General features: G+C 34.9%; 1 protein-coding gene across 1 annotated transcript in view; it reads right to left on the bottom strand.

Moving 5' to 3' along the window:
- Positions 1-17,570, bottom strand: part of CalpC (calpain C) — a 254,196-nt gene that overhangs the window by 51,456 nt on the left and 185,170 nt on the right. Inside the window, exon 5 of the mRNA XM_081765418.1 lies at positions 6,153-6,333. Within this exon, the coding sequence (XP_081621544.1) occupies positions 6,153-6,333 (181 nt within the window). The remainder of the gene's footprint in view (positions 1-6,152; positions 6,334-17,570) is intronic.

Here is a 17,570-nt window from a genome sequence, read left to right as displayed (position 1 = left end):
GAAAATTACTATGAAGGTAAGACATCTCTAGGTGATGGAAAGGGGTGGGTGACACGTAAAAATAATCGAAAATGATCAATATTACTATCGAATCCATAGCTTTCGGGGTCTCTACCCTGATTGTTGACAGTTCCAATGACGTTTACGCCCAAGTTTAGTCAAAAAAGTGTGTGTCATCTGGACCGGGAATTGACAGGTTGAAAAATGGTTAAGATTATTTACTCAGTTCTATACTTTTGACAGGAGCAACGCCAAAGGCGTTACTTGTCGTTATTTATGCTACTCGGTTTCCTATTTCCAAGTTGGGGCAACGCCAAAAACATTGTTTGCCGTATTTTATTCTACTAAGTTATTTATTTTCAACTATTGTGCATAAACATTATTCTTTCCATACAATGTTGGGTATTTCAGCATGTGTGTGAAGGCTGGGTGAAATTCATCCTCCCTGGGGAAAAATATTCAATTCGCACATAGTGTGGGGGTTAAATTAGGACTACGAAAACATTGGTAACCCAGGTTGAGAGCGATCGGAAATATACCCCAGGAGGAATATTCATATTTCCGGCGCTTGGGGAATTTCCTCTAGGCCACTCCTGAATCCCTGAAATCATCACTGACTGAAATCATTAGTGTAACTCAGTAACGGACGAAAAGAAGATTGCTAGCTAACTTTTCGAATACATTATTTTGTTTTCATTTTTTGAACTAACCTGGACAGAATAACAACTTCTATGCCAGATCATTTGGCCTCTGTGATTAACAATCATCGTATTCATTTAGCTTTTCTCAATGTATGCCGTTTCCTGCCATATGTCTATAAACAAAGTTTGTGAATAGGCTCCTCTTATTTATCTCTAGTTTTCATATTTGTTATACTTATCGTTTTTGAAAGCTCGTGCACAACGGTGTGAAACAAGAACTACTGTTCACAATAATGTATAGTACAGTATGGCTCGTGAGCTATGATATACAGCCAAAGGATCAGATAGAATTAAGGTCGGCCGGAGTCATATTGCCAAAGGCTATCTAACTCTCACGCAATGCAGAGAAAATTTGTGGAATGCGTATACGAGGCGAGGCAATCCGCATATGTAAAGTCTTCTTTTTTCTAATGGGATGGGATGGATCAAACAAAGGTAGGTAGTTAGGTGATGCGTAATGCAGACTTCTTATGAAACATGCCTCTTTGCCTCCAGAAACAACAGACCTACATTTGGTGTTCCTACATACCTCTGTTAAACACAGCCAACTCATTCATTTTGTTATGTAGACAATCCAGATGTCTATCAGAACGCTTACCGAGAAAAAGCTCTTTAAGATATGCATAATGTTTTTTTTTAAAATATATATATATACATAGGAAGGTATATGATTGTGTGTGCACTGCAAGGAAACTGGTTTATTTTGATGGCAGAAGTACATTGTGATTAAGATCAGACGTGTGAAGTTCATGATGTACCTTGGAGGAACGTGCAACGATCCGTAAACCACATTGCATCTCCACTATACATACACAATTCTACGATCATATTTATCATCATAATAACAATAAACGGTGCCTTTTCAACTCGATGAAGGATTCTGGGCAGACAGCGCTTGTTCAAATGGGTTATGTATGATCAGCAGATGAACTCCCACCAATATAATTATTAACCTCCTTGAGCCATAGTCCCTTTTTGTTAATTCAAATACCTCTCATATGTATTATGATGTTGGGTCAATACACACTCACAAAAATACTGTATCCATTCGGAACCGAACCCTGGACTAGGCGTGTGAACCATTTGATAGTGAAACTTATTGTCTAATATGAAATACATATTTTATATTACACTAATTATTACTGTACATTTGTTGGCAAAAATAAACAGCCTTATTGTCAACTATTTGACGAAGGGTCGTATCTCAAAATCTCACTATTTCAGACATGAAGAAAGAAATATAATTCCATCGAGGAGGAAAAAAAGTTAAATATACAATAATTGATCAATAATTCCCATAATTATTATCTGGAATAGATGACGAAATGAATAGATTACATATTCAACTGCTTTCCTGTCTATGTAATTATTATTTCTTTCCTTATGTCTGAAAAAGGGAGATTTTGAGATACGACCCTTCGTCAAATATTATATAATTCTAACATTAAACATTCACACTAATAGATGGTGCTAGCGCTATCGCTTGCCTATATAACGAAATGTTTGAATAATTCCATAAGTACGGTATGGAATTTGGGGTGATTGCAGTGGCGGATCAAGCCCAGAGCTGGGGACAGGCCTAGCCTCCCTAGCTTTTTAAATGGTAAAAATAATTTAAGCTATTATTTATATATTTTTGAAAGTTTATAATAAACTCGTAATATACTTGTCTGGGTTCCGACTTGATCCCCCTTCCCCCGTCCTCAGTTTTTACCTTCTAGATTCGCCACTGGGTGATTGGTGAACAATCTTTAAAAAAAGTTAAATGCAAACTATCAGAGCTTTTAATTAAGCACTTTTAAATTCCAGTGCAAACAACTGGCAGAAAAACTAGTGTAATTTGTATATAAAATATACAATTTTATTTCAACACAGTTTTTTTTTTTTTTAAGTTCTCTTTTATGTTTCCTTTTTGTTACTGTCAAATCTTTGAACTTACATTTCACGCACTATAATTCTTCTATCTATAGCTCTAAAAATGTGTACAATTATGGCAAACCCGTTGACAATATTTGTACAATATTTTCACATAATTTTTCGGTGTAGCTTATCGTTTCACCATAAAATTAAATTATTAATTTATTAACTGTTCTCTTCTAACTTGTATATCCTATTGCGTTATGCAACCAAAGTGCTTTAGAGTTTCCATATAGAGTGCAACATTAAGGATATCTTTTAGGTTTGTTTCACATTGTCTTAATAGATACACAGAAAAATCCGTTCTCCGGACAGCGGTATATTGTACAAATATACGGAATCCTCTTGCTTACTACAGAAATCAGTACAGAGCATACCTTACCCGTATGGTACATAGGCACTGCCCTTAGATATTGTTACATCATGCCGTTGCAGGATGTCTGATATCTAATATTACATACATACATGTATGTTACCTTCATCAGCTACATGTTATATACGTTCATTTGTATCTGAGATCCTGACCGCCTATATTGTTTCATACGGAAAGTACGTCAAGATGGAACACTTATACAAAAAGTATTATAAAACACGCGTTTTCAGTTATACGTCTGCTGTACGTTAAGTCCAAGAACTACAGGATTTACAAATGTAACATGGTGTAGACTTTAAGAACTTAATGAATGTCGAATAAAAACTAATAAATAATAATATTTTTTAAAAAAGAACAATGGTTTTATCAAATGTCTTGTTTCGTGGAGTAAAATTAAGAAATTAAACAAAGCATTGGGTGATTAATGTTTTAAGGAACATTTCTAGCATAAAACTTTGGAAGAGCGCTCACGGCTCAATGCTTATTCATGCCTCTCTTCCCTCCTACGAAGAGCAGTATTTCGTAAAATCCCGCCTGATAGATACTCTGGAATCTGAAAAGAAGAAACATTTTGCATTTCAAGTTCCTACGCCCAAGGTTTTCAGAAACGTGACAAAGCGCGAAAAAAAAGTCCAAGCCCTCTTTCCTCTCTTATAAGGATCACATTTCATAAAACTGCCTCAGCCTGTAGTTTCTGCTTAAAGCTCATCGTTTAGCTCCGCTCACATTCGCTTTTTCAAATTTTAGTGAGTAATTAACAAATAATGCCAAAAACGTAGAAAGTGAGCCAGACATCTGCAACTTCTGTTCCATGAGCTCATAATTGCTTTCAAGACCTCTCGTCTAGTGTAAGAATTTGGGTGTCCAGGAATTATAACATAAACCTCGCACCGGATTTTTTTTTTTTTTTTTTTTTTTTTTTTTATATGTAGGGAAATATGTGCCCAGGGACAGCTGAATCTACGGACAGGAGTGATTATTGCTTGCAATTTGTAAAGAAACTTTATTTCTTTAGGTGATCATACTCCTACTCCAGTTGTTGGTTAAGCAAAAACCTTAATGATGTGGCTACTAGAAACCGAAGCAAAAAATCGGGATTTTTTTTATTTCTAGTAACTTTAAATCGGCGACATGGTAGAAAAGTTTTAAAATTGTTTCCATAAATATGTTTTGGCTAATATTTATTAAGATATATATCCGAGTTTTAGTTGCATGTCTAACAGAAAATCGTAAAAAGTTTTCTGCTCACTTCCTTGGTACAGTAATGTCCAAAATGATTGTCACATGTCTATAAACATGTTGTATAGGAATATAATTTGATAACGAATTCGCCCGGTATTTCTTATAATGTTAGTATGTGTATAATCGGCAGAGACATGTATGTGGCAAATTTCCTGTCAAAAGAGCAGTACATAAGAACAATATAACAAAAAAAATTCTTGTTCACTTAGCAACATTTTATTTTACTCATTCTAATTATCGTATTTATGTTTTTTTCCTATGAAATTTACCACAAATATACATTTCCCGATTACACACATAGTATCAGTATTAAAAGTACCCTGCAAAATCATTATCAAATTATATTTACACAACAAGACAGTTATAGATATGCGACAATAATTTTGGACATGACTGTACATTCAGCGACAAATATTCTTTTCGTTTAGTAAAATTTATTTTGGGAATAACGGTGATATGGCTGAAACGTACAGAAAGTTACCTTCTTTTTAATTTATTGAAATCTGTACTCATATTGTCGTTGCCATTCTGAAATTATTTACGAAACTAATTTCACCAAACGAAAAAAAAACTTTTGTCGCTGACTGTATCTGTGGACGGTTTACCTTAGGACATATCGTATTTCCTATCTCTTTACACCGTTATAATTTACGCTAGATTGTACTGATCTTTATCTAAAGATTAAGTTCTCGTATTGTACGTCTGAGAAAGGATATTTATATTATTTGGGAAACCAAAAAAGTAATAATCTTATATAGAGAATCATGTTTCTTACTAATACCATTTGTGTCTTTAATAAATATAAATGCAAAATATATTCTAAATTCCTTCAACTTTATAAATAATTTATATATATATATAAGAGATTTTTTAATATAAATTTATGAAATCTCAAATCTTTATAAACATTCCATTTTTTTTAAAAAAAATCTTTTGTACTCTTAAATAGCCATATTTATTTTCTATTTATTATTCGAATACCTAAGTACTTTCATAAAGAGAAATATAATATGTATATTTTTTCCATTCTTACAAACAGATTCAATAAATATATTTGTTACAATTGTGTATACAATATTTACGAAATTATAAAAGTTGGTATCTCGTAAAGGTAGACATAGTATTCTACAATTATAATTTTTATACTTTAATAGGTCTAAAATGTAGTCTACATTTACTTCGATCTTTATAAATAATTTTGATACACAAATATGTATGTAATTCAGTGTGTGTCTCTAGTCCATCGCCCTGTGCATACCAAAAATCTTGTTCAAAAAATCTTGCTCACCCAACTTTCTTTTAAAGACTACCATTCTTGCAATCATACACAGGAAACTCTATTACATTCCTACATTGGCTTTGATTTGATTCCAACTATAATTGAACAATTGTACATCGCCCTAACGCATCTTGGGATACTCAACATTCATTTACTAAATTGATATAATTTCCTGATAAAACTACCCACCTGTTTTTGACATTGTTTTCATACAACACCTACAGGGTCTACCAATCAAAACTATGTATTGTACTTCAACAAAATTTGGCTTATGACGGAAAGGAAAAAAAAAATATGTTCCTAGGTACATGGTCCCCTACTTTCTAAAAATTAGCCTTTTGAAGTTGCATTTGTGTATATGTGTAATAATAATAATAATAATTAATAATTAATAAATAATGAAATGCAGTAGATATAAAATGTGGAAATAATGAATTACAGTATGCATATCATCGTACTGAATGTGGTACACCTAAACTGATATAACACGTTAAGTTCTACGTATTTTTCAATTAATACCACTATATTACGTGGAAACTTTTCTCAACGGATATAAAATACGGTATTGTGTAATTCCGTTAAAAACAATTTTCACTGTATTTCAAACAATTTTGTTGAAAGAATCACACATGTTGCTTACCTGCGACGTCGATTGTACAGTACAAGTAATGATGGAGGTCATTTCGAGTAATTTAGAGAGCATCCGTCCACAGGTCGTTGGGTCCTGCCTTATACTTATGCTCTCGGTTATCCCTCCCGTGAGATCAGCCAAACCGTCCAGTGTTGTGCCATATTTGAGAGCTTCGTAGGAACCGTGCAATCTAAAACAGAAAATAATACGTATTTTAAACACATGTAGTTAGAAATTATTAAAAACAGATAATTATTTAAAATAATTTAAATACTTAATAAATTACAGAAATAAAATCTGAAACGAACGTGAAGTTTATTCAGTACTGTGCGATATCAGATTTAGATATCCAACATCGATATCAACAAAATATCGAAACAGAGGTCGATATGTCGAAATATCTATCAAACAAAAAGTTCTTTTGAGAGACATAAATAAGAAATAATAATAAAGTAGAGCCTCCGGGGCTCTTAGGTTTTGAAACTACGGATATAAGCAAAGAGTAGCTGCTGACCACATACGTATTTTTCTTGTAAATATTATGAAACAAAAAATACGTAGTAAGACATTAACAAAGCAATTGGTTAGTTGATTGCGATATGAGACGTGGGCCTAAAGCTAACGTGAGATCATTTTTAGGATTTCCACTTTTTGAGGTAAATTCTAGACTTTCACTCAAACAGCTACTACTTCCTTACTATTTATCGTAGGATCATGGTTCATACTTTTTAAAAAAGGATAGAGCATGCTTTCCAACGATACCACTTACTTGTCCGTATTATACACCAGAAACGGAAAAAATCGGGAGATTTTTGGAAAAAAATCGAAATTTTTTGCGCCCCTTTGGCCCGGGCCTGGGTTCACGTAGGGGTATGATTTTTTTTTAAAAATAATAAGAAGAATAATGCGTTGTTGCGTACATAATACGTGTACAAAATTTGAATCTTGTATCTTGAAAACTAAAGTCGGGAGAAAATTTTTAGTCTGAAGGTGGCCCATTTTTCATATATATATATATATATATATATATATATATATATATATATATATATATATATATATATATATATATATATGTATGTATATGTATATATACATATATATGCTTCAAAAATGTACTGCGTCATTACTATAGTCGTGGTTCAAACGCCATTTTCTTCAGTATAGCGAGTCATTTCCAACGGTACCACTCACATGTCCGTATCGTACACCTGAACCGGAAAATTGAAAAAAAAAACGGAATTTTTTTCTAAAAAAAAATACCCCCTCAGAACACTTGCGCCCCTCGGGCGCGGGCCCGGTTTCACGTAGGGATCTCAAAAAAAAAAAAAAAAAAGAGAGAGAGAGAGAGAGAGAGAGAGAGAGAAATATCCAAAGGTACAATCCGTATGCAAAGTTTCAATCTGATATCTTGAAAATTAAAGGCGTTAAAAAGTTTTGAAATTTGCCTTAAGAAAAAAGTCACACCCTTCCGTCCCCACTTGGGGCCGCCAAGTTGACCATCCGGTTCCAAAACGCATCTGGGATGTTCTTTGGTCCATCCTTCTCTTGACCAATTAAAAAAACGGCTTAAATTCCTGTTATAGAACCTAAATAAGCGGTTAAAGACGATACTACACCATGGTAACAAAAGTTACCATAAATCCTAAAGGGGTTAGAGAACACAGACGTTCAGTAGTAGAACGCTCTCACCTCCGAAACGAGGTTCTATCCACAGCCATGCGAGTTTGTGGCGGACAACACCGTGTCCGTAGGTTTTCCCTGGATCTCTCGTTTCCTATCACATTCTCACTCCACTAATTATTTCATAATTATTGACTTTTTTATTAATCAGAGGGCATAATCGTGGGACGTAAAACTACGTAGAAGAGCTCTCTCATGACTATTTGTTAGTGTATGCGTCGTTGGTATGGGAAACCTGGGTTCGATTTTCACACGCAGGAGCTCACACGGTTAGGATTCCACGTTAAGCTGTAGGTGAACGTCTCATATAGTCTCGCTGCTGAAAGGGATGCTAAACTGAAATCAAGTCCAATCAAGTAAAAATAGGAATTTAATTCAATTTCATTTTTTGAACCACATGATCCTCCCGCCAAGAGCCCTACTCGGGTGTCCAGCGCCAAAGATGCGTACAATCAATCATATAGTCAGAAGGAAGATCATATTAATAGAGAGTAATGAGAAAAATATTCCTATACTGTAAGTCATCGACAAAATAAATAGGGTATTTTGTATACAGTTTGTACATGAAATTTGCTTTTTATTTTAATTAGTCCATGGCGGCACATATAATATGACACAGTAAGGGAATGTTGTTCCGATATACGGAAAATTGCTAACACTCACTCTTTCTCTGATTGTGATCTCGGCTACTTGCTTCGAATAAAAGAGAATGAATGTGATTCGGATACTATTTTAAATAGTAAGAATTATCTCTATAGCCTTAGTGTTGGAAAGGGGAATTTAACTCCCAATCAATAAATGAATAAAACCGATTATAATACAACAGATATTTTATATGTACTTCAAAGGAAAATAAACTTTATGAACATGATGTAACTGCCTGATAATTGTTACGAAACAAATACATACTGGCCCATTACTTTTAGGAACATGATCTGAGTATATCAAGTAACTAATATACCGTATGAGTACAGATATTAGTCCCGCATTATTGTCAAAAGGTGGTTGGGATTCCCCTCTATGCAAAAAAAAAAAAAGAAAAGAAAAGAAAACAAAAAGAAACAGAAAGAAAAAGAAAAGAAAGCAAGAAAGAAGAAAGGATGTGATAAACCTGAAAAAAAGAAGGTGTAAAACGAAATGAATAGAATACATGAAATGCAAGTTGTCATGATCAGTTTAGACTGAATCGTTTACAACTGTGATGAAAGAGGGAAGAAGGAAGTCGGTCACAGCTTATATTTATGGAGAGAATTTGAGAAAAGAATTTCAAAATCTTGAGCCAGAAGAATTCAAACTTTGAACCTCTGGTTGGAAAGTAAGAACAGTAACCGATAACTGACACCCATTCGGCAAATTAAGAAACACAATATAGTAACGTAAAAAAAAACTAATTAGCCAAAATTGTGAAGAGCTGGAAAAGCATTCATCCAGAAGTGGACTGATAACGGCTGCTGAATACGTTTGTAAGTACAAAATTTCAAATTTCTACGGCAGAAGTTTCAGAGATATGGTGAGCAGCTAAAAGAGTTTAAATTTCTTTATCCTTCCATCATGTAAAAGTTGTAATCGCAAATGCTGTCTTATTTCCAGACTAGGGTTCAAGGAGAATATCTGTGAAGAAACAAATAAATTTCGGTTCCGGAGATTTGATAAATATCGAAAATATTTTCAAGTTATCTTCTCGTCCTTCCCCGAAGGGGTCTCATTTCGTAAAGCTTTGTATTGTTCTCAACCTGTGGTACAATCAGCAGCAAAAGTATCTCCCCCCTGACTGCTATGATTTCATTAGGTCGGTATCAGCACTTTTGCTGGTATCACACACGTCTGGACAGATGCAATCCAATTTCCACCTAACACTTCAACTAGCAGACGGCACTGAAATAGGCTTATGCTGTGGATTTGATACATGAAGAAATTTCTCCATTTTGACATTAATCTCTATTGTTTGGAACCTGTTCTCCCATGAGTGCTGTACGTATATCATTGATATTATATTTTGTTGTCTGCATAATGCATGACTTAACCACACTCCGTCTGTGAGAGAAAAAAAAAAAAAAAACAGATTATGCATGAATTAGAAAATGGTTGAAATTACTGAAAATATCAAAGCCATTTTTAAGAAATTAGTATTAAAAAAAAAACATCCTCCAGTAGTAAACTATCTATATTTTTCAAGAGAGCAAGAGAATCGTCCCCGTCTTCTGTAGAATCGTCTGAAAACCTTAAAAAGCTTTAATTTTGGTTTGCATACGTTGAACGATATGATCTTTAGGTAAGTGTATACACGTAAGTGCGAACGCCAGAATTGACAAACGGACGAACAGATATCGAAAAATAACTTTCTCGGCATTAAGAGACCGTGAAACGTGTAAATACGATGAAATCTAGAATCGTATTCTTATCATGAACACAATGCTCTTTTGACACCTACTGTCTCTCGAAAGTGAAACGGATCCTGCAACCTAACAAAAATACTGTTTAGTTATAGCATCACTGAGGAATTAAATTATTTCATTTGTATAGGGCAACATTAAACGTAAGCATAAACTTTATACGAAAACTGAAAATATGGAAATATCGGAAAATATGGAAATATCGAAATGTCGACCAGTAAAATTTTCGACAACGATATTTTAAAAATTTGAGCCATCGATCGATATATTGAAATATCGCACAGTTCAAAGTTTATTCAAGATTAAGTGTTTCATGTAGCATGAAAAATTACATTTTACAGAAGCGTATTTACTTTGAACAGTAAACCTAATTGTAGCCATCTAGTTTCACAATATATATATATATTTTTAGTAATATAAGTGGAATTTCACAGTAATTATAATTCACCAATTACCATGTGTATATTAACGTCCCGATATTTAGAATAAGAGCTTAAGTTGATTTTGAGTTTAACTTCCCTTTCAGCAGCGAGTCTATATGAGACGGGACCTACAGATTAACGTGGAATCCGAACCACATTAGCTCCCGCTAGGAATCAAACACCGATCTCCCACGCCAAAGGTGCATAGGCTAACCGCTTAGCCACGAAGAAGCTAAGATATTTAGGATAGGCAGACCACATAAATCGTTATATATAGTGTGTAAATCTGACGGTATAGTTCTCCCTGATACGGATAGCATCTTAAATAGATGGAAAGATTTCTTTGACAATTTGCTTAACACGCAACCAAAAATTATTGCGCGTGGAGAAAAGGAGATACACACCGCAGAACCGTATATTCCAGAACCCAACCGAATAGAAGTGGAAGCCGCTATAAAGAAATTAAAGAAACACAAATCTCCGGGTGTAGATGAAATTCCGACTGAGTTAATTTTAGCTGGAGGCGAAAAATTGTGGAACAAGATACACAAACTCATTCTCCTTATCTGGAACAAGGAAGAATTGCCACAAGAGTGGCAAGAATCAATCATTGTTCCAATTCACAAGAAAGGCGACAAAACTGACTGTAATAATTATCGGGGCATTTCTCTTCTGTCAACATCCTATAAAATCCTTTCAAATATTCTGTTCGCAAGATTAACCCCATACGCAGATGAAATTATTGGTGATTATCAGTGCGGATTTAGACGAAATCGATCAACTATCGACCAAATATTTACCATCCGCCAAATACTCGAAAAAAAAGTGGGAATACAATACCCCGGTACATCAACTATTTATTGATTTTAGAAAAGCGTACGACTCGGTTAGGAGAGGAACATTATACAACGTTCTTACAGAACTTGGAATACCGAGAAAGCTAATTAGATTAATTAAGATATGTTTAAATGAATCCCAAAGTAAAGTCCGGGTAGGAAAATTTTTGTCCACGAGCTTTCACATCGAAAATGGCCTGAAGCAAGGAGATGCGTTGTCGCCATTATTATTTAACTTTCTTCTGGCATACGCTATAAGGAAAATCAAAGATAGCAACCAGGGCCTACAGTTGAACGGTATTCACCAGGTTATGGCATATGCTGATGATGTAAATTTAATAAGGGATGATAGGAGAACAATAGAAAGAAATGCAGAGATCTTATTAAACGCTTGCAGGGACATGGGTTTAGAAGTAAATGCAGAGAAAACTATATACATGGAAGTGCGTCGGGACCGGAATACAGCAAATTATGGACGCGTTAAAATATTAAATAATACTTTTGATAAAGTGGATTGTTTCAAATATCTAGGATCAATATTAACAGACGAAAATCATATTCACGGAGAAATTAAATGTTACTAAAAGCAGGAAATTCATGTTACTATTCGGTTCAAAATCTCTTGTCGTCGCGAATTCTGTCGAGGAATTTGAAGCTTAAAATATATAAAACGATAATCATGCCTGTTGTTCTGTATGGCTGCGAAACATGGTCACTTACTCTGAGGGAAGAACATAGACTGAAAGTATTTGAGAACAAGATCCTGAGACGAATATTGGGACCCAAGAGGAACGGGAATGGGGAATGGCGGAAACTTCATAACGAGGAACTACATAAGTTATATGGTTTACTAAACATTGTTAGGGTCGTCAAGTCTAGGAGGCTTAGGTGGGCGGGTCATGTAGTTAGAATGGAACAAAGTAGAAACGCTTTCAAAGTCTTGACTGGAAGACCAATCGGAAAACGACCAAGTTAGTTAGTGTGAAAGAGAGAGATTTTTTTTTTTTTAAACGATATCGCATTAGAATTTGCCACACGAAATTCAGGAAATGCAATGCGGATGAAAATCGGATCGGCCTATATACACCGTGTATGTATGATCATAATTTACTATCGAAGCAAACTATTTATGACGAAAAGTGCTGTTATAATTATCGCTGTCGCTAGCATTCCTTCCTTCCTTATTATATAAGGGTTTTCTTTCGATCTCACGAAAGTCAAAGTTCGGTTGTTACAGTTATTAATGTCACTACTTTTTATGTACTTTGCTTATCATTATTCGTTTTGTTCTATATAAAAAATATATATATTGTTAGAAAAAGAGCTGACTTTTAGTCTAGACAAACGCAAACTATTGCATTAAATGGTGTTTTCTAAGTATTAAATACAAGTAATTACGTACAGAAATTATAGAATTAATTTTTACTTTCGTAATATTTTGAAGAAAAAAAATGCGGAAATGTGGGGTTACAACTGATAAGCACCCAACATCAAAAGTCCACAAGGCATAAAACATTACTGACCTGAAAGTTGAACAGCTCAAAAAGGCAGAAAAAATATAGGCTCGTCAACTGTTTGTTCAATTGTATGTTGTTTCTTTCATAAATGACATTTGCTACACGTTGACCAGAAAGTTGCAAAATTCCAACACTTTAGTTTATTATTATGTTATTTTAAATTGTATTATTTTTGTATTGTCCGGAAGTTCGACACGAGGCAAGACGAAAAAGTCTTTTAATTCTCGTCTCGTTTCATGCGCATTTCTATAGTACTAAGTGATCTTGTTCGGCATGGTTATTTACAATGGGTTAATTCTAAATTACTTCACGCAGCGCTAAATATAATACAGATTCTGGACTGAAATGTCTAATATCGGCGAGTAACTAGTGTGGAAGGAATATGTTGAGACATCTTTAGAAAAAGTTCATTGGTTTATCAAGAAATAAGCAGAGAATAACGTATAGACAGATTACAATTATTGTTAAAAAAAAATCTAATTCGCTGAAGGGCTTTTGTTTCTTTGGAGCTGATCCTTCGAGATTCTTAAAACATATGATTAATTTCATACAATCACAACATATTTGCAAAAAGAAAAACCAACATTACATATAAAATGCTCATATTGATACGCAAAGATATCATTTGTTAATTTGAAACTGTTATGGGTTGTGTAAAAATACGGGTCCAACTGAAGGCTTTTACAATTACTGCAATTTCACGCCAATGAAGGAACGAAATTTTCCAGGGAATGAGACGTGAATTCAAGGTTCAGGACTCCTCTACATCTTCTTGCCTATATTTCAACTTCTGGGAAAGACTAACAGCTGTCGTTTCGTCCAAACCATAGCGACTTTTTCCTTGATGTGTATAACGACACAGTATCATTATTTGCATGTTGTTCTTTTTAGACCTGTTCGAAGTCTTTCTACCAACCATTGCTTTTGATTATCACGTAATTTTACTTATCTAATAAAAAAAGCTAAGAAGATTCGAACATCCGGTCTTCAGTTTTATTAATTTCGTTTTCTCTCCATCTTACTGCTGGACTACTTTTTCACCTGATGCTATATGTTTATATATGAAGACAGTTATAGAAGTTTCCTATTATGAATTCTGATACAAAATTTTCATGGATTTCTCACAAATCTGTGAAACAAAGTTTACATTTAGATATTGTAATATTGCACCTAATATTTATAATAATTTTATGACAGAAAAAGACCTGATAATTATGTTTGAATATGTATGTTAGTCTGAATCCACGATAGCCTTGCTCTTCGGAACAAAGCTCCAAGGATCAATGCTGTACCTTCTCTCTCTCTACAAAATTTCCTTGTAACAGTGTTGATAGTGGAAGAAAGTTACCCTGTATTTAAGTCTTTTGCTTTTATTTTAATTATTTTACGCTATTATTGAACAAAAATGTAGAAAATAAATGTGTCAGTATTGGTTCCTCCAATTGAAACCTTCAAACATTTCGAATATAAAAAAGAAGACATTTTTGATAACATGGAATTTACAGAACACGCCCTTTTTCAAGAATAGTAGTATGCAGTGGCGCAAATCTGTCTTCAATATTCGGGGGGACGGGTAAGACCGTTCCCATATTTTTTTTTTTTTTTTTTTAAGCGATGTTCAAAATATTTATGAAGTTGTAAACAATGCTCAGAAGGCTCAGGGGAACAGAGTTGTCTTCAACATTGGAAGGCGCACAGATTTCAGGCTTATTCTCGGGGGACATCAATTTCATCTCACTTTCCTTTGTGGCAATCGGACACAAATCATCACAGTTTTCCTCCAAAAACACATTTCAAATCAGATTATTAGGGGGAACAGTCCAACTGTTCCAAGATTGGAGGGGACATGTCCCCCTCATCCCCCCAGGATTTGTGCCAATGGTAGTATGTCATTTTAAGCAGCATAGCAATCTTTACCAGATAGCTTTATCATGAACTTTTGATGTTGATCCAGCATTGTAGTTCTATTGGAAAGCTGCTAGATTAAAAGCAAAATATGGTCTAGGAAACCAAACCAAGTATAAAAACACTGAAAGATGTGCTAACCACACATCACTCAACTATAAATTGTCCATGGTCGTTACATTACTCAGTTTTGCTTTGTTTAAACATGGTTAATGGATAACTATTCTCACGAAAATTGTTATATTTGTATCAAGCCCGTAGCCAGAAGGTGTCCAAGAGGCGCATCACTTTAACTCCTTAAAACTTCTAATTCTTTGTTTAGATAAATATAGCTTTTTTAAAAGTCAGAAATCCTCACAGCTTATTTCTTTGCAGGCAAGTGTAAATAAATAATTAAACAAAAAAATCTGATTTTGTTTAGGAGCAAAATAGTGCAGGTTATTTCTGGCCAATAAAAAACTTTAGTTTTTCTGCTGTATTGTTTCTCCGAGAGAAGGCGACACAGCTTTTTTTTTTTAACTTGACCGCTCCATTCTGTTTTTCTTATTTTACTATTTTTCCAGTTTAACATTCTCCTTTTACGCCTCAAGACTAAAGGAGACATTGATAATGATAATGAACGAAATTGTGGAATGAAGGAAGTGGGAGGAAACAGAAAAAATCGGAAAAAATATACGTATACCCACTTGACGTGAGCTGGGATCAAACCAGGGATCCAACCCACAAGAGGTGAGGGCTCGGGTTACATGCGTAGAATCGACACTGCGTACGATCGAAACTAAAACCGGCGTAGGATCGAAAACAGATAAGGTCATATGATCGAACAATAAAAAAACAATTATTTTATAATCACAGAATATTAAGTAATAGTATTTTTTTGAAGTTATATAGGGAAAAACCGGAGTAGGATCAAAACTGTATACGACCGAAACTGCGTAGCGTCGAAACTGCGTACGATCGAAACTGCGTAGAATCGAAACTGCGTACGATCCACACTGCGTACGATCCAAACTGCATAGAAACGAAACTGACAAATAAAATAGTGACAAATGTAATTAAATAATCATACAGGGGTGTACCCAGGAAGTTTTTCTTGGGGGACTATGACTTATTCAGGAGGGCCAAAAAAAACTAAGTCTTGTCTCAGCAGGGAGAAAGGAGAAGCCTCCCCCCAAAAGCCACTACTTCTGATCAAGTTGGCAAATTCCTTGTTCAGAAGATTGCCGTTAAGTTCAATTGACTTAGCTTAACATTTTCTTAGTTACCTAGTTGCTGTGAATTGTCACTTCTTTTATAGACTTTGCCGGTGTCACAATCGAAGGTTCATGTAATTAGTTCCAAGTTTTTGCTAGTTTGGGCTTCGTCCCAAATTTACTAACTTCCAGGGTTGTTTTGTTTAAAACAAAATATTTAAAACAAATGATTAAAACTTTTTTTAATTGTAATTTAATGTTAATTGTAATTGTTTGTGAAAATTTTGAGAAATTTATCCTTTCCCCCCTATTATTTCAGTGTCCTTGGCTATATTCAAACCAACGTACAACTGTCTGGAATCATTCTTGGCCTACAAAACGCACCATAGAAGAGCACGATTGGATAATTAGGGAAGCCGGTGAACCACCATGTATGCTGATTTTTGCTTCTGATGCGTAAGAAGTGCCAAAATTTCATGTGTATTATGAGAGAGTTTTTTTCTTTCTCTCTTTGTATGGCAGCCAGCGACTTCAGGTTTTTACTGTACCTTGTCAACATACCAGAAAATTCTTTTTAGGTGACTTGAACCCATGTGGCTTCGGTGTTGCCAGCTAGAAAAAATCATGAAATTCGGCTAGGGAATTTAAAAAAAAAATTCACTCCTACATTTTTTCAATAATCCCTCCCGTTAGCAACACTGCAATCTAACTTACACCAAAAAATAGCCATGTCCCTCTTCTAAAATACAAGACGTAAACGATATCAATCGGGCTAACAGTGTTTGGGCAATAAATCATTAACTGAAAGTCTACGAAAACCCCAAAATCGATTTTGTCCCGAAAGGGTTAATGAGATATGCGCGCCAAAGATTTCGGGCCCTAATTTAACGTGAGCCCCCCCACCCCACCCCCAAGTTTCTGGGCTGGTCCAGAGAATGAATGGCCTACATAGTACTGTCTACGGGCTGGATGGGCTACCAAATTTCAGCTTTCGTTCTCCCATAGTTAATGTGATATAGGCGCCGAAAATTTGGGGGTTAACTTCACCAGAGCCTCCCAACTTTCTGGGCTAGTCTAGATAAAGATCGACGGGCTAACAAATTTCATCTTTTGGGCCAATATAGTTAATAAGGTGTGAAAACCAAAGTTTTGGGGCATTAACTTAACGTGAGCCCTTAACTTTTTGGGCAAGTTGAGATAATGGGTGTACCAGGTACTAAACTTCATGGGCCTTCCAACCCATTATTATTTAGCATTTGGGGCACTCAAGGAACACAGATACAGGGTCTCCAAATGTGAAAATGAAAATGCAATCTTTAAGTTTTATGTCCGACTGTCATCCTGGGTAGTCTAAAGGAGACGCAGATGATGAGAATAAATGGAATGGTGAAATGAAAGAGTTGTGGGAAAGGGAAACTCCGAGAAAACCCTCACACACGGTGTTTGTTCACCACAAACCCCACTTTGCGCAAGTTGGT

This window comes from Thermobia domestica, chromosome 7 (genome assembly GCF_964235325.1).
Source record: "Thermobia domestica chromosome 7, izTheDome1.hap1.1, whole genome shotgun sequence".
NCBI lineage: Eukaryota > Metazoa > Arthropoda > Insecta > Zygentoma > Lepismatidae > Thermobia > Thermobia domestica.
This window is presented reverse-complemented; position numbering and strand designations above follow the sequence as displayed.